Source organism: Ornithodoros turicata, chromosome 5, assembly GCF_037126465.1.
Source record: "Ornithodoros turicata isolate Travis chromosome 5, ASM3712646v1, whole genome shotgun sequence".
NCBI lineage: Eukaryota > Metazoa > Arthropoda > Arachnida > Ixodida > Argasidae > Ornithodoros > Ornithodoros turicata.
In genome coordinates this window covers 50083564-50110324 of record NC_088205.1, presented here as the reverse complement: position 1 = coordinate 50110324, position 26761 = coordinate 50083564, and the positions used below count along the sequence as shown (strand labels likewise).

Here is a 26761-nt window from a genome sequence, read left to right as displayed (position 1 = left end):
CCCACCACCTACCAGTCTACAGCACGACCTTAGTTACCACCAACGAGCGGACGCCTTAGCCCACTCGGTCATGCCGCTGGTAAATCAGTATTCAGAGCGGTGTCATACTGTGGTGGACCTGCAGTGCATTATGTGATGCAGCATACACTGTAATAAATTTCACCGTATCACATTTTCTCCGTAATCATGACATCTCCCCCCCCCCCCCCCCGAATCTTTCAAACTGCCATTTCTCAAAGTGGTTTACTGTATGACACCGTATTTCTAAATCTTTGCTGTAGTTTACCGGTTGCAGCAGAAAAAAAAAACATTGTTTCTGATCACAGGGCACACACCAGAAATGCTATACGGCAACGCTACATCGTGCCGCCTAGCAGTTGTTCATGTTCACTGCCAGATGAAAAAATAATGCTCCAGGTAGTTTGTTTCGGTACAATCTTGAACTAACCGTACTAAGGAGTAGGGCACCTGCGTGACAGGTTTACCTGGAAAAGCATAGACGTTAGCTCAATATACTGCTGCAGAACATACCAATAATAGCACACAAGATGTTCTGATACGTTCCGCATGAATGTCTCTGTACTCACAATATTTCACAATATTAGTACAGCAGCTACAGAAAGGCATAAAACAAGTTTCCGTATATACCTGACACCACTTGAATGCAACACACGCTTCTCTTGCATTACCAGAACACAACAGCTGACAGATTTACCTTACGTAAACCTGAGAAAAAGAACGTACTGTTGCACACATGATGCTGCTTGAACGTAATTCTGAAAACTCTCGCAAAACACATAATTTGTGACCGAAACACAGCTGGAAGATTTAGATTCACCTTTCTCAAAGCTGAGAAAAGGTATGTGCTGTTGCACACATGAAACTGCATGAATGTAGCCCTTGAGGGCTCTCGAAGGCCACCTTATTTATGACCAAAATACAACAGCTGTGTCAATATTCACACCTTACTCAAAATACACAAGATGTGCTGCCGTGCATATGATACTGCTTAAATGTACACTCTGAAGTCACTGGAGTAACAGCTCACCCCACCTCATACCGCACAAACACCTCAGGCATGGTTGCTCTAAGCTAGCGAGCAACAGCCAGGGTATACGAATAAAAAGTCGAGCACAAGTCATGCAATGCACTTGATTCACCAGACAATCAAATGTGTCGGTGCTAGGTGGAGGTGTCACTGCTCCGTCAATACGAACAGATGATCTTCGAAGGGACGTCTGGTTGGCGGTGGTGACAGCCTCCAGCTTGAAACCCAGAAGGTGAAAGGTGGGACGTGGTGCGCGAACTTTTCGATGGTGCCAGAATGCCTGCGAAATCATTTCACAAATAAGGCAAATTCCAAATCAGTACTCAAAATAAAACATGAAAAATACACCTGCTCGGGCTGAATCTATAAAAGATGAAGCAGTAACTGTCAAATAGCGTATTTTTTTTTCTTCCTGGGCGATGGCATTTGCACCACATGACTGACTTGTCTAACATTACGCGACTTACCTCCATCTGCTGCGTTGTCCCGCCTCTGCAATCTCTAGCTGCATATATCCGCAGAACATCCAGATATCCAGATCCAGATATCTTCGGCTTCGTGTGAAACAACAAATTGTGCGTTGCTTCCGTAACATTCATGGGCAAAATGAACCGAGCAAATTGCTGCTTTCGAAGGTGGCGCAACCGATTTTAGCAGTCAATAGCTTCTTCTTTCATCTTTCGGAAACTTGTGTTTTGAAACCTTGGGACTGCAAGCTGAATTCTTCTTGCAGATGGGGGCAAAACACTCACGCATTTTCGGCACGCAGCACAGAACACGAAACACACCAGGAAGTCTGTACTGGCCTAGTAAATGCTTTGCAGTCGAAGGAAGCAAAACTCACGTTCCTCGTGGGCTGAGTGAAGTCACAGAAGTATATTGGCTCCCTAATTCCGATCTGTTATATCAGCCCCAATCCCCAATCTCAATCTGCGCAGCAGACGGCTCAGCGGAAGAGACCAAGCCAATTGTCATGCCAAGCCAGAGCACCCCAGCAACGAATGTGTCGTTGACGAAGGGTTTGTGGGCCACAAGAAGGAATGTCAGTGAAACTAAAAATTTACTTTTTCGAAAATCCGCGAGGGGTTTGGGATAACTATTTTGCACACATAATCGGTGTTCCCTTATGAACACATCGTGTGAGTACCATTCCATTCTGTAACACTCGAAAATCGGCGTAGCCGAGCTTCAAACTCTTTCGGTTCAAAAGAAAAACGAAGTCGTTAAGACATCCTAGTTAGCCTCTGCTTTGTTGTATTCAGCGCTAACCGTTGAATGAATTGAATTGAATGAATCAGGAAACCTGCATGATTCGTTGAACGAATGTGTGACGTCACATCATGCAAGATACTCCCATATCATTTATGCTCTTCGACGAAACATTGCGTAACCTCACAAAATTTTAGAGGAGTCGCCCACGTTTTGTGGCTTAGGGAGGGTGTAGGGGCGTCTGGATAAATGACTGGACTGTCGCTGTTACTTCTTCGCACGTGGCCGCGAAAAGGCGTGACTTTTTGCGAAGGCCACACACAAAGCAAGCGCGCACCCGTCGTGGAATTGTTCGGAAAACGTTCCAAGCGTTTCGATCTAAGTCTGTGCGTGCGTGTGTGCATCATTTCGTGTTCCTAGCACTGGGGTTTTGTAATCTTTAGACTGAAAGTGTGTTGCCCCAATCCGATGATTCAATAAAAAATTGATGGTTTTGTTGTGCGCCAAAAAACAAACAAATCGGCACCGAAACATACAAATAAAATAAACATGTGCTCAATGCTGCGCCCACAAAATCGCATGTAAGACAGTTTACGCACTCTTCTCACATATTCCGGGTGTACTCTTTGTCACATCCTGAAGGTACCTGAAAAAGAAAATAGGGAGGCAAAAACTGAGGCAGCCAAACCTTTCAAGCGCCGTGCATAACCAGCAAGGGAACCAAGAAATCATGACAAACGTCTTGCAATAAAACTTTATCAGCACCTACCCATGGATATAGGGCTTACACTCGTTGTGGTCCTCATCCCAGCCACAGTAAGGATCACGAATGCAGCGCACACAGCTCAAGTGCCGAGCTCTGCACATGTACAAGGAGAACTGACGTACTGCATCGTCCGATCCGACGTACAGCGACTTGTGCTGCGAGAACAAGGACAATTACGACACGTTAAAAGTGATTTTGAGGCAACGGAGACCAGAGTGATTGATGACCATGATTTACTCTTGAAGCAGTAGTGAAACTATTTGCAAGGATCACATCAAACTACCCTTTAATGAAGGACATAACTATTATGACGTTCAGCGCCATGTTCTCCGTAAAGCACAAAAAACGTGCAAAATATCTTATCGCAAAACTCAGCCACCAAAGCACCATACTTGACCGGCGTACAATCTATAACGGCTAATCTTGCAATCATCCGTGTGATGCTGGTTGTTCGAATGACACTTCTTCCATTGTTCACAAACTCTGTCATATCGTGACCTATTGGTGACTTACCCATACCTGACGAGTTCGTTTCTCTTAGAAAACAAAAAACAAAACAAACAAACAGACCAATAACGTAACAGTCCAGAACTGAACAGAATCAAGTTTTTCATAGCAGTCTGAATTGACGATAACTTCAGGTGGGTGTTTCCGGCATTTGTCTAATAGAACCGAAAGCATAAAGTGATAAATATGAAAAGTAAGGACAACCGCTTTGTATGGAGAATTATGAATACCCCATAACAGAGCAGGTGTACGGTGAGGGGTAACCTGAAAAGTAACTTTATTTTTTATTTTCTCTGAAACATACCACACTAGAGATATCCATGGTTCGAATGGGTTCCCCATGACTTGCTTCAAAGACATCTATCAGATCAGATAACGTGTTTCCAGGGTTAATCTTCCACTCCACCACTTTATAAACGAGGCCATCGCCTAGACACAGAAACACAGACGGCATAATTTACAACAAAAAACGTGAATGTGAAATGTGAATCAGAGCTAAGAACTCCGTTAAATTGCTTTCAACGAAACATATTCATCGAGAACCAACATACGCGTCCCGATGTAGTAGACAGAATAATCCATGCCATCTACATTGACCTTGTGCACGGCCAGGGACAGGAAGACAACGTTCTCTCTGTAGAAGACTGGTCCAGCCGCCTTGTGTGGCACGGACTGAGGCACTGCACTGTCCATCAGTGGGTGATTGCGGATGAAGAAGAACGCGATATCTAAAATGTCCTTGGTGTTGTTTTGGCAGAGTCCCGGTCTAGGCTTCGGAACTTCGCTTGTCCTAACGGGCAGCCAAGCATGTTCTGACGATTTCTGTCCTTTGAATTTTCCGGCAAATACGTCTTGGATGTCACTTAAGTGGAACGAGCAGACGGCAGATGCATAGGGTCCTCCCTGACTACAAATGATTTCAGTGGGTACGAGTAAAGTAAAAGTTTGTTGTACATATCCAATGGGACAAGAACTCACAGCGATGTTGTGAACACGGCGTAGATGTGGTCACCGTCATCTGGAGACTTGTAAACGCTTTCTGCAATCAGATAGATCATGGTGTGCACATGTCTCTCCTACATTTCATCAAACGACTGCAGTGCAGGCGTCTAAGGGGGCGCCATTGCCCCCCTGAGCACGCTTGGAGGGGCGCCAAAATGACACCTTTGGCAGGGCTATATGTATATAAAAAGCTAAATTTGGGGCGCGCTCAGTAGTGTCCGAGCCGTCGTGTTTTATACGAAAACGTCACTATCTCCGATTCCTCTGCTCCTTTGCAGGATTTTAGTGAGAGAAACACAAGTCTTTACTAATTTGTCCTAGAGGGTAAGGACTAGCTGTGCGTGCCGGCAGTCGAATCTGCTTCCGACCCTAATCTCCATCGGCGCTCCCGTAGACCTCGACGGCTCGGTGCTATACTATACAGGGTGTGCAAAATTAAGCTTTCACGAGCGCTACGCAAACACAGCGGTCACCTGATATCGTAGCCGTTTTCAGAACAAAAATGCGTTCGATAGATCGTCCGCAAAAAATTCCTGGAGGAACACCATTTTTTCCTTTTTTTCGTTTCTTTGTTCAATGCGCATATGAGGAGACTCGTCTTTCCTTCACCCCCAATGTGAGAGAGTGAAGGAGCACAGTGCCGCCGCATGCGTCGAAGATGAGCTTGAACTTGCGGAAACCAAATAACAACGAATGTATCGGGTTACTGTATCAGAGCTGCCCTTACCTTGGGTTAGGGAGGGAGTTGCCTCAGGACAGAAGCCGCCGATATTTCGAACAGAGTCTGTTCTTCTTCTGGGCACCGTCCTCATCATTGGCATGGTATTTAAAGGGTTAAGTGTGACGTGTTTAAAGGTTCATGCGAATTGTGGGTCAACAGCCCGGAGGTAAGAAAGGGTCCGTACGGGTTTGTACGGCCGGAGTGAATGGCTGCTTTGTTAGAGTGTGGAGGGGATTATGTGAACGTAGTGATCTAGGCTACAGGCCGGTTACAGAAAAATGGAAGGTTCACGGACACGTGGACGAAACGGGACAACAGGCAAGAATTGGCCAGCATAGCGAAAGATAAGGAGGTTAGTGGTTACGTGGGGAAAATTCCAGGACGAGCAATTTTTTTTTTTTTTGTACTACAACGTTGTGGCATGCAATAAAGTAAGCAGAAAGCAGTGGCCATGCAGAACATAACAGAAGATAATGGAGGTAGAAGGGAAAAGCATATTTTATTTGTGAAGTGTTTCTAGGGTGCCTTGTGATTTGTTGATACCGGACGGGTGAAGAGCGTTGAACTTGTATATGAGATAAGACTCCCTATCACGTCTGTCACGTGTGGATCTAAACCCAGTTTCTAGAATATATAGCTTAATGTTGTCAAAATTGTGACCAGGAACGTTAAAGTGTTCGGCGACTGCTTTGGGGAGTTTGTTGGACGTGTCGGTTCTGTGTCCGGTAAGGCGGTTGTTCATTTGTTGGCCGGTTTGACCAATGTATTGCATAGGGCAGTCGCCGCATTCAATGCAGTATATGAAATTGGAGCTTGTGCATGTGAATGCGTGGTTAACGGGATGGGTGTAATTGCTCGCAGTGTTTTTGATGGAGTTAGCGTGTTCAACGTGCTTGCATGTTTTGCAGCGCGGGAGGTCGCAGAGTCGTGTTCCCGTGTACGGGGTGATCGTTTTGCTGATTGTCAGTTGGCTTTTTGTACAGGGTTGTGGTGAGGTTGCCGTTGTCTAGTGATATTGTGGTGTCGAGGAAGTTAAGTGAGTTGACTGTTGTGATGTGAACTTTATGTTGCTATGCGCGGTGTTCAGTAGATCTACGAACTTTTGAAATTCATGTTCCCCGTGTTCCTATATTATCACTATATCATCGATGTATCGAAGGTACACAGTGGGTTTTAATGAGAGGGCGCTGAGAACTTTGTTTTCTAAGAACCCCATGAAGATATTTGCCATGACGAAAACCCGAGACTGGGAAAAAGACGAAAAACAGACGACACAACACAAAGTCTCAAAGCCTGTTGAGACTTTGTGTTGTGTCGTCTGTTTTTCGTCTTTTTCCCAGTCTCGGGTTTTCGTCATGGATCTTAGCCACCAGCTCGCTTGCTTTTTAACCATTTTATCTGTAAGATATTTGCGTATGTGGGTGCGACAGGTGTGCCCATACCTGTACCGTGTACTTGTAGGTAGTACTCGCCATTGAACTCGAAGTAGTTCAGTTTAAGGACCAAGTCCATTAGAGCGAGTATGCTTTCCGTGTCTTTTCTGGTGTTTGTTGTAGAAAGGGTATTGCAGAGGGCTGTGATACCGTCGTTGTGTGGGATGTTAGTATACAGTGATGTCACATCCAGCGTGGCTAGTATTGTGTCCTTACCAAATGTACGAGTGTTGTTTATATCTCTGATTATTCTGAGGAGGTGGGGTGTGTCTTGTACATGCGATGGCAGCGTTATCGGAATATGGTTTAAATAGTGGTCCAGGAATTTCGAGAGTCTTTCTGTTGGTGTGCTGTTATTACATACAATTGGCCTGCCGGGATGTCAGCCGTGTAGAGCTCGTTGGCGTGTACCTTGTGGATTTCGGGCAGTAAATAGAAACGACCTGCGCCTGTGTTTGATGGGGTGAGATATCTGAGGTCATCACGTGTGATGAGCTTTCGTTCGTGGAGGTCCTGTATGGTATGGGTTATTGGCGCCGTGTACTCCTTTGTTGGGTCATGGTCCAGTTTGAGGTAGTGTTGCGTATTGTTGAGTTGCCTATGAGCTTCAGAAATATATTTATCTGTGGCCAGATGACGATACTCCCACCCTTATCTGCGGGAATGATAATGATATCATCTCTGTCAGCTAGCGCTTTGATGATGTCACGCTGTGTTTTAGTGAGGTTGTGACCACGCGAGCTTTGGGAAATACCGCGAAGGATGTAGTTGCTTACTTGTTTAATGTACAGGTCTAATGCGGATTCTCGGCCGTGATTTGGTGTCCAGGTTGATGGTAGTCGGAGGTCGTTGTTTTCTTGTGTTGTATCAGCGAAGAATTCTCTAAGGCGTAGCCGTCTCGCAAAGTCTGATATGTCTTCGTGGATTTCGTATTCGTTAACAGAATTGAGTGTACGGCAGAATGTTAACCCCCTAGAGAGGACTTGTAGTTCGTCGCTGGTTAGTGAGCGTGATATATCTATTACGGTGCTTGCGTCAGCGTTTTCTCGGGGTGGCTCAGCGATGTTGCGGAGGGTTGTGGCGCTGGAAATGATTTGTTCGGCTGCTCCGTGTGTCGTGTTAGTGGGTCCGGTATCCGTGTCGTTGTTAGAATTAGGTTTTCCGAGTTTTGAGTCTTCCTGGTGAGCTAGCTCGCGGTTGACTTGTTGAGTGTGTAGTTCGAGAGTGTTTGCCTCCGCGCCGGTGAGACTGATATTGTTCATATGGGCCTTGATCGTAGCGAGTTGCGCGTGGCACTGTTTCTTTAATATTTCTAGAAACGTACAGGCTGTGTTGCTAAGGGCTGATGCCCACTCTAGCTCTTGTTCATGTGTCAGTTTTCCTAATGCAGGAACTGTTTTAAGGGTGAGTCCTTTAGGTACTGTGTTGTGAGCCAGGTGGTGGGTGTAGATCCGTAGATGATGTAGGTATCGGCTACGTTTCTCCATGAGTTTTCGCATTCGTAGAAAGTTCGTTGACTGCATGGTAGGCTGGTGATTAGATAGTCAACGGTGTTTTCTGCGTGATGTGCGCGTGCGTCGTGTCTGTGGGGTCGGTGGCTGTGGAGACTCGCAGTGTTCCTCGATGTCATCTGTCTGTGTTTGCATGCTTGTGGTCTTCCGTGTCACAGTTTGCGTGAACTTTGTGTGTGTGCGGGTTGTGTTTGGAGTGTTGTCGTTTGCCGCGTGTGCATGCGGGGGTGCAGTGGTCGTTGTGGTCCCCTTTGATGCCATCGTGTGTTCTGGCGTGTTTGCGGTGCTGGCACTTAAAGTGTAAGCTGGTTGAGGATGTTGTGTTTGAGCGTTTGTCAGTGCAGGACGGCATCTATGGACCATTAGGTGTTTGGTGTTGTGCGCCATAGCTCGTACGCCTGCGTGGTTTGGGCGAATGCCGTCCCGAGCGAGATGTGCTTCAGCGTGGTATTCGAAAGCTGCGTGTGTGATAACCATAACGTTGGTGTGTGCCTGACGCATGTGGATGAGGTGGTTGTTGACAGCGTGCGCCTTCCTGTTGAACTCGTGTAGCCATGTGTCCTGCTGTATGTATGCTCGGTGTTTGTTCTGTCTTCGGGGAAGTATCGTTGTCAGTATATCTTTCAGCGCCTGGTCTGTTGTTTGTGATGAAGGAAACTGGTGCTTCGAATTCCTGGATGACATCTTGTGCTGTCGACCGTGCGATGTCGTTGGTCCCTACGTGGAGTATGAAGTGCGTGATGTTCGGTGGGGCGGCGGTTACATGTGTCATGAGATCTCGTATTCTTGCGCCGCTTGAGAAGTGTATGTGAGGTCCGTGCTCTCCGTGCGGGATGCGTTCGTGTATGTACTTGTAACAGCTATCCCCTAGGAGTGCGACATGTGAGAAAGAGAGGACGGGTCGTTAACCTCCTGAGGCCATCGGATCGTCAGTAGCGAACGTAGATGGGTAGAAATCCAGCGAACCGGTAGAGATGTAGGAATCGAGTTGTTGTAGAGATGTAGGAAGGGAGCTGTTATGTTCTGCATGGCCACTGCTTTCTGCTTTCTTTATTGCATGCCATAACGTTGTAGTACAAAAAAGAAAAAAAACTGCTCGTTCTGGAATTTTCCCCACGTAACCACTAACCTCCTTATCTTTCGCTATGCTTGCCAATTCTTGCCTGTTGTCCCGTTTCGTTCACGTGTTCGTGAACCTTCCATTTTTCTGTAACCGGCCTGTAGCCTAGATCACTACGTTCACATAATCCCCTCTACACTCTAACAAAGTAGCGATTCACTCCGGCCGTAGAAACCTGTACGGACCCTTTCTTCCCTCCGGGCTGTTGACCCACAATTCGCATGAACCTTTAAACACGTCACACCTAACCCTTTAAATACCATGCCAATGATGAGGACGGTGCCCAGAAGAAGAACAGTCCCTGTTCGAAATATCGGCGGCTTCTGTCCTGAGGCAACTCTCTTCCTACATCTCTACCGGTTCGCTGGATTTCTACCCATCTACTTACCTTGGGTTGCATTTTCTGTTTTCTTTTCCCAGGACGCAAGAGGCGATAGTGTGCTTTTTCACCCTCTCACATGGGGGTAAAGGAATGACGCGTCTCCTAAGATGAGCATGAACAAAATAAAGAAGGAAATGGACGACCTATGGAACGGATTTTTTGTTCTGAAAATGGCTACGATATCAGGTGACCGAAAGGAACAGATGGTCTCATTGGGACAACTTCGGAGCTTTTATAATTAAAAAGTTAATTAATGAAAGTTAATTAAGACATTGCCTTAGGAGTTTGCTAATGCCCTTCTGAGGAGTGGCCATCAGCATATACTATATTGCAATTGATTTCATCTTGGAAAAAGTGATGTATATATTTTTAAGAAATATGTTCGCATTAAGCTGGGACACCCTGTATGTTTGTGTGGCTGAATCACATGGTCAACGGGCTTCTTTTTTCTTTTTTGCTGTGTGCTGAGGAGACTTGGCCCTCTTGTTTTTAACTATTGCGTCAACACCGGGTGAAGGGAATTGCGCTGTTGCAATCTTAAGGGCTACGTTGAAGTGTTTAATTGTGAGCTGTGAGCGTAACTTTGTCTTATTCAGATTCATCACAACAAGAAACAGCTGTTTCCTATGGTCCTAGGCAGACCTATGTTGATACATTTGTCTTGCGACGTAAGACCACGAATTATTATTATTATTATTAGACGTTGGTGGTACCGAACATGCAAAGGTTTCTTTTCGACGTATCTTCGGATACTTTCGTCCGACGTAAGAATAAAACGAAGCTGCACAACCTTCAGCGAACTTATATCGGTACGTCGCACTGCGACAACAATCAGTTCCATTTGTAAACCGTCAGGAACGTTGTCCACAGCTGCAGCAAAAACTGCGACCCAAAAAGCCCTGTTTCCAATATCCCGAACTCGAAGAATCTTTCACTCAGCAAGGTCACGAAGTTTGCGACTGAACCGGTCCGTTTCTGGTGGCATGGAAGGCTCCAATATTACAAATTGGCCATATAGGGTTTGCTCAGAAATTTCGGTAGGAACGTGCTAGTGATATGAATCAAGTAAAAATCAGCCACGCAGGGGCAGGTTTTAGAGAGTCATCAGCGAAGACGACAAAAGTAACAGAGTCCCAGACAGGGAACGTCGAACTTTCAATCTGTGATCATACGATTAAAGGTTGATTACGATAGGTTGATACAATTAAAGGTACGATTAAAGGCTGTACTTTACAGCATTTTGTACGTGCCTCCACACCTGATTGGTGAAATAAAAAAGGAATTGAATTGAATTATGGTTAAAATTCCCTTTCCCTTCAAATTCCCGTCCCTGCGTGTCTGTATCTTTCCTCTTCGAGCTATGGGATAGGGTGAACCTTGAGCGGCGAAACATCCCACTACAACATCATTCCTTATTTGTTGCTGTTGTGGTGCTGTACTAACCGGCCTCATTCGTCTCTAAAGAGTCGTCGGCTATTACATGTCAATGGCAACAGTTTTCTATAACTAGCCAATGCAAGATAAACAGCACGGGGACAGAGCCCAGACATCGCTCAGTAGAACGCCGTGACCGTTCATGGAGCTTGGTACGAATTTCTATATTTTTTGCTTGGGGGCCACGCGGCAAAGTGGCAACACCTGGTGGGCCGCATGCGGCCCGCGAGTCTCCACTTCGGCACACCTAGACTAGAGACATGACAGCAGCAGCATTAGCGCAAGGATTTAAAGGGAGACTTCGCAAGGATTCCAACCCTCCAAGGACTTCGCAAGGACTGGGCAACTTCCTGACATTGTAGCATACCGCCGGATGAAAGCTAAGGTAACACGAGAACTTAAGAAAGAAGACCAGAAGCGTTGGCGTAAGTTTTGTCAACACCTTTCAATGTTTGACCCGGCCACAAACATCTGGAGAACAATTCGAGCTCTGAGGGATGCACACCCACAAAAGAATCCTCTCGCAGCGTTGGCTATCGTTAAGGGTGTAGACGAAATCACGCTAGCGACAGATTTCTCCGTCGCAGACACCGGCGGCTGCCTTAGGGTCTGCGGTACACAACAGTTTTGTCCAGAACTTGACCACAGAAATTCAACAAGACTGGCCCCGCCCCCGGACGTTATGGACCGCGACTTTACCCTAATCGAGCTGAAGACTGCTTTGAAACATCTGAATGTGCGATCGTCCCCAGGACCTGATAAAATCACATATGCCGCGCTGCGAAACCTTGACGAGTGGTCACTCCAAGCTCTCCTACATGTTTACGTCTTGGCGACAGGGATCCGTACCATCTACCCGGAAGGAGGCATTAGTTGTTTCCATCCTCGATCAAACCAGGCAAACTCCCAAATGCCCTACCCTCCTTTCGCCCTGTGAGCTTGACAAGCTGTATGGGAAAACTAATTGAGAGAATGGTTTTGTATCGCCTCGACTGGTGGCTCGAAAAACAAGGTGCGTTCCCACAAGAAATGGCTGGATTTCTTCACCCCCGAAGCTTTATGGATCCAGTTCTCGACCTAGTCTCTACAGTCCAACATGCTCGTGCTCATCGGGGGATGGTTGTACCGGGTTTCCTGGACATTAAGAGCGCACATGGTATACCCTCTCACCCAACTGTGTGCTCCACGCCTTGCGTTTTTTTTTTAGTATCTGGTCGACTCTTCAACTGGCTCCACGATTTCCTTAGGGACCGAACTGTCGCTGTCCGCACATCCCACGGCCAAAGCCCTACACTGTAAAAAATAGTCGTGAAAAATAGGGGCATATCGCCGCGAAAATAACGGGCGCGAGCCCGTCGTTTCAAATCACACGCGTTTCCTGTTATTTCGCGGGGGAGGAGGAGTTTGGGCATGCGCACTGGATCTGCTTGGCCTTCTCAGCAACCGGCACTCGTGTGAGGAGCAGGGCACAGGTAGGGATCGTTCTCCAACGGGTTGCAGTCCATTGCGGTGTCGAAGGCAATGAACAGCAGGCTGACAGTGCCACCGAAGCAGCTCTCTCTTCTCGGAGACGAACGCGTATAGACGTTTTGCAAAATGCAGCGCCGTCTCGTAGCGCGCACGGAAACCTCCGGAATTCCGCCATGTCTGAGGCTCCCTTCCTGACCCCAGCCATAAACACGACCCACATCCAGCTGTTCTATCGCGTGTCTTGCCTCACACATGTGCTGTTTCACTATGTTATTCACATGGTGAGACGAAGGGATCAAAAGGGAATGCAAGCACGGCAAGAGTGCTTCTGAATTCCTTGGTGCATTGGAACTCGGTCATTTCGATTTTGGGAGCATTTGGGCAATGCTGCTCTTTAACGCCATCCTATGACATATTTAGACAGTTCAGTGCAGTCCATTTAAGAACTATTTAGTGCACTGTATACGGCATAAACATTTGGTACAAAATAAAAGCTTAGTACGATTGCGGCAAGTATCGATGGTCAATTATCCTAGAACTATCTATGGTTCTGGACACTATCGATGTCTTAGTTATCGATAGTTTTATATCACTACTACGCGTTCCCTTGGTAGTTTTCTCTCTGGCTTCTTCTTGAATGTGAAGACTTGCACAGCAAATTCATAGACACCCCGTTTTCCATTTGGTACGTTTGTGACAAAATCAGTCTCTTTGAAGTGCAGTAACACACATTTGCTGTGTCAGCATTGAACTTATCTCTTCTCTTGATGGCCAGCAGTTATTTCTGTCTCAGGGAAGCTGTTGAAGGTGACTGTAAGGCAAGCGCGTGAAGTGTCATCGCACTAAATGATTGAGACAGTCAGATTGCACCATCTGAGGGGCACATCTAAGGAGGACTACCTGTCTGGTCACATGAAATGCAGTGCAACCAAACGTGACAGCTATGTGGAAGAAGGTCAAATAACGAAAACTCAGATTCACCGAGCTGAGAGAGACCACAGTTTACACTAGTGCGTAACGGTGAGTATCACAGCGGGTTTCGTAGCAACAACTGCAATCGTACTAAGCTTTCATTTCGCTCCAAATGTTTCTGCTGTGTAAAGCGCACTAACAAGTTCTCAAATGAGCTGTACTGAACTGTATACACTTCTCCTGGGATGAGATAACAGCGTCGTTCCACTAGGTTAACGTAATTTTCTTGTTCAACCTATGTCACCGCGCTCAAAGCTTTCGGTGCAATAAGGAATACAGATATTTGAGGTTTACTTCCCTGGTTTATATTCCCCTTCGAACCCTGCGTCTCATCACATAGATGAGATATTGAAACAGCATATGTGAGAAGCATGACACGCGAAAGAACTGTTGTATGACAGTCGTTTGCATTGCTCGGGCCGGGTGGGACGCCTCATGCATGGCGGAATGTCCGTAGGTTCCCGGGAGTGCTACGAGATGGCGCTAGGTTTTGCATACGGTCTACTGCATTGCTGAGAGGAGATCGTTCGGTCCGTACTTCGACGCCTCGTGACTCCTCTGCCTCTCCGCCAACCGGCCGCTGATATCCCCCCCCCTATGCTGAGCAGAGTTGGTCCAGCGCCCCTTCAGCATGCCTGCACGTATCTCTAGTTCATCGAGTGCGCCTCGATGTGGCCTACACAGCAGTAGCATAGGAATAATATAACTTAACGAGCAACTTGACACCTTCCTCATCTCTCACCCTACCCCTGCCACGCCCAATTTTGCAATTTCACCCCCACCAAATTTTTATTTTAGATTTTTTCACTTAAAATCGCTCATACACGCATAAGAATGCGATAATAGAGCGTAGAATATAATTTTCAATTATCGTTAAATTGTATTTTTCTCTAATGAGACACATGAATGAAGCGCACATACGCATAAATACATTTTCTAAACTCATTTAATAGTTCAAGTCATTACTATACATATACAATTCATTAATGTGTCGGTACCAGCATCACCCCATGGGCGCCGCCATTTGCAAAGCGTCACACCAGGTAGGTTGGAAAGCATCACGTCAGGTGGCAGCACCGCTGTCATCATGGGGACTTCTGTGGAATGCAGAAAAAAAAAAAACAAGAAAGTGCTAACGAGGGGAAAACACGCGCGAAAACAGGCACACAAAAGATTTTCACCATCGCGAACATGTACGAACATGCACCGACGACAAGGGAATTGCGAACATGTTTGGGCATGCACGGACAAGAATAACAACAACAACAAGGGGAAGACTTTCTGCTAATCGAAACAAGGTAAATCGCAAAACATACACTACTCCAATACACGCTGACAAGTAATCGCAGCTAAGGAGTAGGTAAACGCGACAACAGAAGAAGTATTAAAACGACAACTCACCGACATTGAAGCATATCTGTATGCAAACACCGCCCTCCATCTTCTTTACATGACTAAAGAGTTCACCACCACATCAACGGTCACGATACGAGCGACGCGCCAGACGTCCGCACTCGACGAGAGGCAAACACAAAACTGAATCTGGCGCCCTCTTCGCGGAGGATACGTCAGGGGGATGAACGTCTAGTATATTTCTATTGTCGGGAAAAACTCACGTGACCTCTAGCGTTGGGCCAATCGTTGGACGACGGTTGAGTAGCTTTTTTGCTTTGCTTTTTTCTGTCTCCCTGGGTGACCTGTGACGCTGGCGGTGCCTTTCCCCTTTCCCTCTCTCATCTGTTCTCTACCCTCTCGCCCGCTTTGGCGGTTCTGGATTTTCGTTCGCGTCGAGTGAAATAAATAACAAAATGCGGAAGCGTTGGCTGTTTCTGTTACACGAACTGCTTTATTTTTCGACATAGATATTTCCAAATCACAAACTGCAGCCTGCTGTAGCTGTGCAAAACACGAACATGATATGAACATTGTTTCTGAAGTTCGAATGATATGCCGAAGCAACTTTGCATTCACTGATGCCTCACGTGGAAGATTTCACAGTAGAACAACAGTATATTGGCTGCACAGGCACACACATTCAGAGATCCGGCATGACAGAGAACATGTCCATATCCCTTTGCTGCTTCTGTAGGCGCCTGGTTGACCCGCCACAAAGGAACTTGAGCAGCTGCTATGCCGAAAGATGATGCTCCAATCACTCTGAGTTGCTTATCCATTCTACTGTATCCATGCAGATGCTATTCTGAAGCAGATATCGGTTGAGTGCTTATACCTGAACAAGAAAAATAGGGATCAGAAAAGTGAAAACCAAAAATTATACCTGACAAAATGCTGCGTATGCCACAGGTGTTGCGCTATGCTATGCTAAGCGGCAGAATGGAGTAGGAAGTGACTTACCTGTCATCGAGTGGGTAGCGGAAAAACGCAGTATTCGTGTCCTTCTTGAATCGTTGTCGCACCAAAGCAAGCGAAGCACGCCTGCCTTCCACTTATCTATCACTGAATTGACTTGCAGAAGTATCCGTGAGGCACCGAGCTTTTCAGAGTCTGTATCGACAACATGTTAGGGAAGGACACTAAAAACCACCCAAAGCGGTACCGGCATAGATGCTTTGCTTGCGTCCCTGCTGCATCCAACACATTTCGAAACTTTGCGGAGAGCTGCTCGGTTGCTCCGGCACCGCCGACACGGTGTCGCCGGGTCGCCCGCTTGAGCGCGCCAAGGAAAGTTCATAATTTCAAATCAACCAATGAGCGCTCGCATACCGGGGGAGCGGCCTCAGGAGCCAATGGGCTCGTGACGGTTGAGAACTCGCGCTTCGACGTAAAAATTCTGATGTTTCATGACGTTTGATGACGTGTAAAGCTCGCAGCGCCTCACTTTAGTCCGCAAGAGAACTCGTGAGTTTCATCCCCTTGGATACGTCATGGAGGAAGGAAACACAGGAGCGGCCCTTCCAATTTTTTGCCATTGGGACGGGCGTGCCAACTTCGCACTGCATGCTGGGATGCTCCTGTCTACCATGTGACCGCTCACGTGACCCCAAGAGCATGCGTAGGCCAGCTCCCAAAGCAGACGACGGGAGTCGTGGTTGTCTTGCAGTTTAGATGTTCAGATATCTGCGTTGTGATGAACGCCGGGCGTCCATCTTTATTTGTGTGTGTTCGGCGGTTTATTCTTGGTTTACCCTTTTACTACAAGACCGGTCAGGTTCTGCAGGACAACCACGCAGGACTAGAAACATCATTCGCGGTAGCGATGTTTGTGTGACGACGTGGCCGCGTGTTGTGTGTTGCTGAAGTGGTAAAGCATGCCAGTAATCAAATTTGTACAACGATGGAGGAAATAAATTGAATCTGCAGCTGTAGCACAGCGCCAGCTTGCAAAGGAAGGGTTCAAGATGACTCTCTCACAGACAGGGGCACGCCTGTACGCCGAAACAGCCGGTCAAGTACGTGCTTACAGGAAACGTTATTCCCGTGACAGAGCTGCTTTCTGTTGAACGATAGCCGCAACCGCGGTTCGAACACGTTAACAAAACGTTGTTTCCGCAGTGCTCACAGGTGCTGCAGGTGCTCACATTTTAAGAGTAAATGACTTTGGAAAAGCGTAAAAGCACGAAAAGCAGCGAGAGCAACAAAGCGTTGCCAAACCGAAACTTTAGAGAGGATCACGTGGTAGACAGGAAGTAATGGCGGTTTTGACAGGAGCTACCGCCAGAGGGGTCCCACGGAAATCTGCTCGAAACGGCCGCTCCTGTGTTTCCTTCCTCCATGGGATACGTCGTCTCGCAGCGCCACCACGTCCGCCGTCGCCCCTCACGTCTCGCGCATGCGCTTCGAGCACGGTGGTGGTGCTGGAGGTTTCGTTTTCGTTCTGACGCCCATTTCTTTACGTTTTTGATTTGGAAGCGCTGTATAAAGGGAGAGCGCGCTATCCGCGCGTTATCATTCAGACGAATACTTCAAAAACACCATGTGTGGTTTATTCTCCTGCGTTTCTCATCGTCGCCAGGAAGACAAAAAACGAAGAACTTCGCGAATTTATTCGGGGTATCAAGGAGGAAGCCTTTCAAGTCCATCGCCTGGAATGGTTGCAAGCACGTCAAGAAATGTGTCAGGACAAGATGAAGACGCTCGACCGCATCTTAGCGGCGGACAGACTGACGAAAAGGAAATCCACCTTTTAGTCTGGATAATCTGTAATGGGAATGCAGTTCCGATCTAGAGGGCGACGTCGACGCGTAAATAAAAGAGATGTATTTCTCTACGAGTCTCAGTCTCTTCTTTTTCTTCGCGCAACGTGTGCACACGCGTCATGTCTACCCCCGAACCTTTTCGTGTCTGTCATCCTTTTCATTGTATTTTAAGTGGCCCCTCCATGTGCGGTAAATTCACATTCGTAACGGACTTGTTGAGGAACCTGAACAACGTCGTGGACAAGCCTCCGTCGCAAATATTCTACGTGCAGAAATATACTTCGCCGAGCATGCAGGACGAATTTGGGAACTCCGTAAAATTTACCAAGGAGCTACCTCGCGAGTGGTATACGTCGCGCGCCACGCTCATCGTCGTCGACGATCATATGACCGACGCCAATTCCTTGAAGGAGGTGGCCGATCTTTTCATTCGGGGTTCTCGCCACGCCAACGCCTCGATATTCTTATTTGTACAAAACATCTTTTTCAACAGTAGCCATTTTAGAACTATATCCGACAACGCCAGTTACGTCGTCCTGTGGTGCACCGTGCGCAGCGTCCACCAGATGGAACATTTCGGGCAACAGCTATTTGGTAGAAAAAGATTCGAGTATTTTCTGGACGCATATAAACAAGCGATGTCGTCGCCCCACGCTTATTTACTCGTGGACCTTAACAACTATACCCACGAGGATCACAGGTTGCGTAGCAATATCTTTCCGGGTGAACGTCGATATATTTACGCTCCGAAATGAATCTCCGTCTTCATCTCACTTTACTCAAAGTAGTTTCCACTTTACCCCCTCCGCACTGTAGCAACGTCTTGAGACGTTCTTCCTCCTCCGACATGAAACACGTCTTCGACATTTGTCTCAGTGTATTCAATGGAAAAGTGTCGTTGGCTCCAGATACGTTCGCGCGTTTGAGGAAGCACAAACGCTTCTTACGCCGGCTCGCATACAAAAAGATTAATAAAAATACGCAACGTTTGAAGCGCTATCTGTCTCAGCAGCGAGGGCAGGGCGTTCTTTCGTTGGTGGTTCCTCTCCTGCTTTCCGCCGTGTTGAACCTTTTCGACAATGGCCAAGAGAATTGAAGTGACCAGTTCCGTCAGCAATATTCTTGCTTCGAAGGAGAGTGACGATGTCAAAGTAAAACTCATACTGCAGGCACTGTACGGCATACTCAAGCAGTACGGTTTGATGCCTACGACAATAAAAACAAGACGTCTGACGCTACAAATGACTTTGACTATTCGCTCCTCTCTCCAGAGGTTGACGAAGAGTAAAGCGGAAAGGGTCGTCTCTGAATTTAAAAAAAAGTTATTTCGTGGGATCGCGAGGGTTGTGTCTCCGTGTCGGGCAAGCCCATCAGGCACTCCTCCGTTTACTAACTCGTTATTTATTTGTTACAACGTAAGACGGGGAAGAAACCTTCCTGGTTCCCCAAAGTCTCGAAACTATTGCGCCTGATTTCTCTGCCCAAACCTCGCGAATCTCAGCAGCAGCAGCAAGCCTCAATTGTGTGGACAACTTATGGAGGGATATGAGAAACCAGAGGGTGGCTTGGGGAGAGTGGACCGCTATAAAAAAGTGCATCACTTGAGCAAAAAGAAGGCTCTTGCCATTCTCAGAAAGCTGGACGCCTACATGCTTCGCCATCCGGTGAGAAGAAAGCTTTGTAGAAGCATGTAAGAGGAGCATCATCGCGCTCAAGATCAACGACGTGTGGCAAATGGATCTCGCTGACTTTTCAAAATACAAGAGGTTCAACGGTGGCTACTGCTACATTCTCGTGTCGATTGATTCCCTCTCCCGTTTTCTGCGCACCCTCCCGCTGAAGACGAAACGCCCCGCCGAAATGAAAAAGGCCATGATGCGACTTTTTTGGGGCAGTAACGTGCCTACACACATCTTTTGCGACAGAGGAGGGGAATTCTACAACGAAACCGTCAAGGATTACCTGGTACGAAAGAAGGTCCGCATGTATTCCACCTTCTCCAGTAATCAAAACATCACAGGCAGAACGGGTCATACGGACTTTATGCGACAGAATATTCCGATATTTTAGAGTAAGCGGAAAATACCACTTCGTTTCTGCGCTTCCCAATATCGTACGCGACTACAACAACACCAAACACAGGACGTTGGGCATCAGCCTGTCCGAAGTCGCGCCCGAAAACGAATTGGAACTGTTCAATAAAATAAATGGGAAGCCCATTGTACCCTCCGTTAAAAAGAAGGTGAAAGTCGGGGATAAAGTGAGGGTCCTACTGCACAGAAAAGGTTTTCAAAAGAGCTCGGAAGGGAGTTGATCGCCTCAGATTTTCACAGTCTCCCGTCTGAGAGACACCTCCCCTCCCGTCGTGCACCTGGAAGATTACTGGGGTAATGAAGTGGATGGATCTTTCTACCCGAAGGAGGTACTCGTCGTAACCCGCGACGCCAACCAGCCTTGGCCTGTAACGAAAGTGCTGAGAAAGAAGAAAGTGAAGGGTCGGAGCTTCTCCTTGGTTCGCTGGTTTGGTTACGACAAAGAACACGACAGTTGGGTTCCGAGCAGTGACGTGGTCAAGATTGAGAAATGATGTCAGACATCTACGTCCACCTCCTCTCGAATGCCAGCATGGATAAGTTTCTTTCGAATAAACTCAATGCCTTCACGGTAGCTTTCGATACTCCCCTTCAGCTCTCGGATCGCTAAAAGTCGGCCTGATGGATCTCAGCATAAGCAACGAGTTTTTCAAAATCGGATACGAAAAGCAAGATGCGAAAATCGACGTTTTTTTCGAGGACACGGTCGAAGCCGGGAGAACTTTTCGCGTCACCTCGGGTCTCGAGAGGGATTTGGGAAAAGCCCTTTCGGAATTTAACGTTTCTTTCGTGTACAATAAATCACGATACGACTTTGTATTACCCAAAGACGTGAAAGCCGTGGAATTGGACCCTTGGCTCGCACAGGCGCTCGACTCGTTACTGTCATCACGCGAATCAGGTCGTGCGGTGAACCCTCTCAATATGAGCGAGCGCGAAGCCACTTCCATCTTATAGGAGCACGCGGTATCCGTTGCTTTCGGCGACGTCACTTTGAATTCAGAAACCACATCCCTTCGTAACACACTCAACAAGTATTTCCAATCACACAAGCTGGAAGCAGTGCTAGGAATCGCGAATAACGTCTACTGTCTGAAAACACAGAAAGAGTTGAACATTCCAGAACCCTTTTTAAAGCTGCTACAGTTCACACCAGTCGAGGGGTAAGAAGGAACTCTGCGCACCTCGCTCCCTGTAACGCGTCAATTTTCTTTCGTGACCAAGACGAAAATCCCTCGATCGCTGCAAGCACATCTACCACCCGGCTATTATGCTACACCCCAAGCACTCCTGGATGCGGTAAACCAACGCGTTGGTGAACGCGTGCACTTCAGCTTCGATCGAGCCAAACAGAAATGTAAAATTCGGCTTTCCGAGGGCACCACCACATTAAGACTTTCCGAGCACCTGGCCGTGCTTTCGGGTTTCGAATCGCGTACCCTGTTCACAGGGGAGGAGGAGGATGCCACGAGCACAGTCGAGGTACTCCTGGAACCCCCATTTCACAACATAATCGTCTACACGGATATCGTGGAACCCACCTACGTGGGGAGCAGAAAAAAAACGATATTAAAAATACCATAGATTCAGAAGTTACCCGTCAAAAAGAACTCGTTACAAGTTAAGTTACCGTGTGCAAAATGTAACTAAGTTAATAACGAAGTTCCTCAGCCTGAAATGTAACTCGCAGTTACTGAGTTACTTAACAAAAAGAACGAGTTACATCCAAGTTACTTCGGACACAAAATAGCATTACGCAGGTGCAGCGCGCGGGAGCAGTTGAGTTAGACCTTGAGATGCCTGCGGAAGAGTCATAGTGTTCGACAGCGCACGAATTTGGTAGAACTGAAGTATGCTAGACGCTAGATTTGAACAAGGTCGCGCCCGAAAGTCACGGTCTTGAGGGGACTACGATATGGTCCCATAAAGTGACGCGACCCTCGGTCCTGCTTTCCTTTCAATGGGTGGCAGCGAACAAGTGCCCGTTCATGGAACCCAGCCCTCTCCTTCCGATTTGTTTCGGTGTCAGTGTGTCTATGATGACGTGAGTGATGACGTTTCTCTGATAGAGGTCTATTCGAACGCTTTGCATCTTACTCCCTGTGGACGTACAATGGTTCAGCTTGATTTCATTGGCAGCGGTTTTTACATCCTGAATGAAATACTGTCATTGATTGAATATCACGTTTTATGGCAAAAAATGCCATGAAGGAACCGGAGAGAAAGCAAGAAAATATGTGGACATGCGTGAAAAGCGAGTTAAAAGTAACTTGGAACTTAACTTGGCAAAGTTACCTGAGAAAGGAACGAGTTCCTCTTAAAGTTACCACGGCGCTAAAGTACCGAGTTAAGCTACCAAAAAAAGAAACTTAGTTACAGTAACGAGTTACCCGGACTCTGAAAAATACAGGTGGGTCAAGCTGCCGTTAAATCAGCGTCAAACAGCGGAGGCTGCCATCTTGTGGAACACAGTTGCCAGACCCGAAAACCCGAAGTTCGCCTATTACGGCGGCACAAAACGCCGCTGTTGTCTTTTTGTAGCCGACGGGTTAGCTTCCCACCTCCTTCACATAAACCTTCACATGGGAGTGGTTCATAACCGCCAAGAAATCGAAGGCGCAATAAATGCTGCCATCGCAGAGTCCTCGCAACGCGTCGAAAACTATTCTTGAGAAGGGTCGGGCTTCACTTCCAAAGACGTTCAACGTGTCGACCTAAATATAATACGTTTGAAACCGAAGCGGATTGAGTGCTCTTATCGAACTTCCCGCGTCCTTAAAGAAAAAAGAAGGATCCTAACAAACGTCAAGCTACCGTGGAACCACGAAAATGAGTGTTTCAAGTATAGCGTGCTGGCGTTCTTACATCCACTAAAAAATAACCCCAACGATTTCGTCAGATACAGAAAATTCATGGATCCTACGAATCCGGAGAGACGCTTAACGTACTGGCTTCCCAGTTACTTAGGAGGACATTACCCTGTGGGAGAGCAAAAACAAAATATCGGTGTACATCTACGTGTTCGAAGAGCAAACGTTGACGGTGAGCACGGGGAGGATTCTCTCTATGCTGTATACGGATAAAGTACATTTGCTCGAGGTTAGAGGTCATTTCTATGGAATCAGAAAATTTAGCAAGGGGCATCTAACCAGAGAGGCGTTGGAGCGACACGAACGCCTATGCCGGGACGTCAATGAAACGATTTTGGAAATGCCGAAAGCGGGAGAAAGCGTCTCCTTCACCAAGATACAGTACATGCATCTCTACCCTTATTTCGCGGTACTGGACACAGAAAGCGTTTTGGAAAAAAGACGCGCTCGTTAAGGGCGCTGTGAGTGTACACAGGATGAGCTCGTACTGCATCGTTCTAGTGAGAGGTGGCGATGGAAAAATAATGGACGCAGATGGGTATTTGGGACTCAATGCAGCAGAAAAATGCTTGCTCGCGCTCAAGGTATTTAGCGATCAAATCGATAGGTTGAACCGCCTCCCCTCTCCGTTGGTCATGAGTCCGGAAGACCACCTTTGTCACTAATGCGCGACACACTGTAAATATTGTGGGGTAGAATTTAACCGTCACACGCGGAAGGTGTCGCATCACGACCACACCCGTGTGGTGTCGCCACTATGGCGCATGTGTAGAGGCACGAGTGCCATCGTGATCAATAAAGTGTTCTGGAACTGGCTGTGGTCCGAGCAAGACACGACATTTTGGCGACGTCGGACGGACCTACAAGGTCCCTGTCAAGTACAAGACGCAGAGCGCTTCACTTCTATTTTACGTAGTGCAGCAAGGTACTACACTCTTAGGACTTGATGCAGTCGCAGCACTGGATTTACACATTGACGGAGCGCAAATGCGATGCCTAGAGACAACGGTCACGACGTCTGATTGCGAGCACATTGCGAAGTGCGAATTTCCGCAACTGTTTGCTCCAGGACTGGGCGTTGCTAAAGGTTACGCACACAAAGTGAAACTGAGACCAGAAGTGGAGCCCACTGTAGCTAAACTTCGAAGACTACCGCTAGAGGTAAGGAGGGATGTCTCCAAGGAACTGAAGAAACTCCTGGACATGGGTATCATAGAACCCATTGATGCGTCACCATGGGTATCGCCCATTGTCGTCGCTAAGAAAAAGGACGGTCGTATTCGACTTTGTGTGGACCTACGAGGACCGAACAGAGCTGTCATACCGGATTGCTATCCTCTACCACACATAGAGGAACTTGTTAACAGACTCGCCGGTGCGAAAGTCTTCTCCAAACTAGACCTAACTGCGGCATACCACCAGCTACCGCTAGCAGAAGAAAGCCGTGATATCACTGCTTTTATCACGCACGATGGATTGTTCCGTTACAAACGGGTATGTTTTGGCCTGGCGTCAGCACCCTCTGCCTTCCAGAAGCTCCTCGCTAATGTGCTCAAAGACTGTAGTGGAGTACTACACTACCTTGATGACATCATCGTTCATGGAAAAAGTGAAGAGGAGCATGCCAGGAATTTACGCCAAGTTTTGAGATGTTTTTCGGACGCAGGTCTACGGCTAAACGAGAAATGCATGTTCGGTGTCAGGGAACTCACCTTTGTGGGTCATACAGTCGCGGAAGGAAAAGTTATGCCGCTAGAAGAAAACGTAAAGGCCATTCTGGAAGCTCCAGCACCCACCGACTTTCGCACATTGAGGTCATTCCTGGGCATGACTGGACATTATGCGAAATTTATAAAGAATTATGCGGACGAAGTGGAACCGCTACGTCATTTGCTCCGAGGCGAAAAAGACTTTCAGTGGAGCACAAACGCTCAATTATGTTTTGAGAGGCTCAAAAGACTCATGTCCACATGCTCAGCGTTGAGCATGTTCGACCCGACACTTCCAGTTACTGTAACGACTGATGCGTCTGGCTACGGCCTCGGCGCAGTACTGCGCCAATGGGATGGTAACTGTTTTCGAACCGTGTCTTTCGCATCCAGAACTCTAGCCGCCCAAGAAAGAAAGTACTCCGCTGGAGAAAGGGAAGCTCTGGCATGTGTTTGGGCAATAGAGCACTGGCACGTGTACCTCTGGGGTCGTCCTTTTAATCTGGAAACAGATCATCAGGCGTTGCGAACTCTGTTAGGCACCCAAGGAGCCGGACATCGACCGCTTAGAATTTCTCGGTGGTTAACGCGACTACTTAATTACAACTTCGCCGTCGTGTACAAGAAAGGAACAGAGAACCAGTTTGCAGATGCACTGTCACGACTACCCATTCCCAGTACTGAGGAGGGAATTCCTGAAGACGACACTGTCTGCGTAATTACCGAACGCATCTCGAAAGACGAACTACAGAGAGCCACAGCTGCTGACCCGGTATTACAGGATGTAATGCGCTACCTGAGCACACAGTGGCCAACGAAGCGGACCCTCCCAGACAAATTAGCACCGTTTTTCAACCTTCGAGCGGAACTGTCGCAAGTCGATGAACTTTTGCTGCGTGGAGAAAGGATTGTTGTCCCTTCCACGCTGATCCCGAAGGTAATTGCCCTGGCACATGAGGCGCATGGCGGCATGGTGCGTACCAAGCAACGGCTTCGTCAGCTGTACTGGTGGCCTGCAATCGACAGCAGCGTCGAGGCTGCCATTCGCGAATGTGCCGTGTGTCAAACGGCTGACAAGTCGGCAAAGACAGTATCAGCCCCACTTACCCCGGTACCGCTCCCAAACGCACCGTGGGAAAAGCTCGGAATGGACATAATGGGTCCTTACGAGGAAGCACCACACGACTGTCGGTACATGATTACGCTGATAGATTACTACAGTCGGTGGCCTGAAGTTTGTTTTTCAAGTGCGGTCACCAGCACGACCGTCATCAAGTTCCTTCGACAGGTTTTCAGCCGGGAAGGCTACCCCTCCCAAATCATTACGGACAACGGACCTCAGTTCGTCTCACAAGAATTCGAAAGTTTCCTTCAAGGATGTGGAATTCGACACACTTGTTCCTCTGTGTACCGGTCGAGCGGTTCAACCAAGTGTTGAAGAATTTCATACAAATATCACGCTTGGAGCAACGTTCAATCAAGGAAGCTGTTTTAGAGTACTTACTGGTGTACCGAGCCACACCTCATGGGTCGACTGGGCTAGCACCGGCTTACTTGCTTCATCGAAGGAACATTCGCACAAAACTCGACATAGTTGGTTTCCCAACAACAAGATTTTTCGAAGATCCAGCTCACGAGATGGAACAGCTACGTCGGAAGGTTGAGGAAAAACAGAAGCGCGCAAAAACATACGTTGACAGCAAAAGAGGGGCGCAGCCAAGGGATTTTAAACCAGGAGATTTCATACGTGTGAAACTACCTCGTCATCAACGGAAAGGGCGACCTAGGTTTTCTGAGCCCAAGAAGATCATCGAGAAAAGAGGGCCGAACTCCTCCTTGTTGGACGATAAGAAAATTTGGAACGCAAGCAGGTTTTCCAAAGTACATAAGGACGTGGCACCAAAGTTACTACAATCAAGGAGTCCCGAAACGGAATCGACTCCTGTCGCCTTGTACTGGGAGCCGGAGAGCTCCACCAGAGAAGACCTCGTCGTCCAGGCTGGGGCACAGGTACGCCAGCCAAACCTTCCTGAGCCACCAAGACAAAACAACGAAGACTGCGCACCTCAGCTTCGTAGAAGTACCAGAAGACGCGCACTTCCAACTCGTTTAAAGGACTATAGTTGTTGATTTGACAAGATTTTACTGTTTTTCTTAGCATGTATTTTTTTTTTTTTTGCGTGGGGGAAATGTGGTGTCGCCACTATGGCGCATGTGTAGAGGCACGAGTGCCATCGTGATCAATAAAGTGTTCTGGAACTGGCTGTGGTCCGAGCAAGACACGACAACCCGCTTCGTTGAGCCCGGTTCCTCGAATTTTGTAGCGATGCTGTGTGATACGTGTAACCCGACGTGTC

General features: G+C 47.5%; 1 protein-coding gene across 1 annotated transcript in view; it reads right to left on the bottom strand.

The window, feature by feature from the left end:
* LOC135396016 (semaphorin-2A-like) overlaps positions 1 to 26761 on the bottom strand; it is a 297361-nt gene that overhangs the window by 19712 nt on the left and 250888 nt on the right. The window contains exons 11-15 of the mRNA XM_064627083.1: positions 4509 to 4569; positions 4082 to 4437; positions 3835 to 3959; positions 3027 to 3178; positions 2857 to 2903 (exon numbers count right to left, since the gene is read on the bottom strand). Coding sequence (XP_064483153.1) covers positions 2857 to 2903; positions 3027 to 3178; positions 3835 to 3959; positions 4082 to 4437; positions 4509 to 4569 — 741 coding nt within the window. The remainder of the gene's footprint in view (positions 1 to 2856; positions 2904 to 3026; positions 3179 to 3834; positions 3960 to 4081; positions 4438 to 4508; positions 4570 to 26761) is intronic.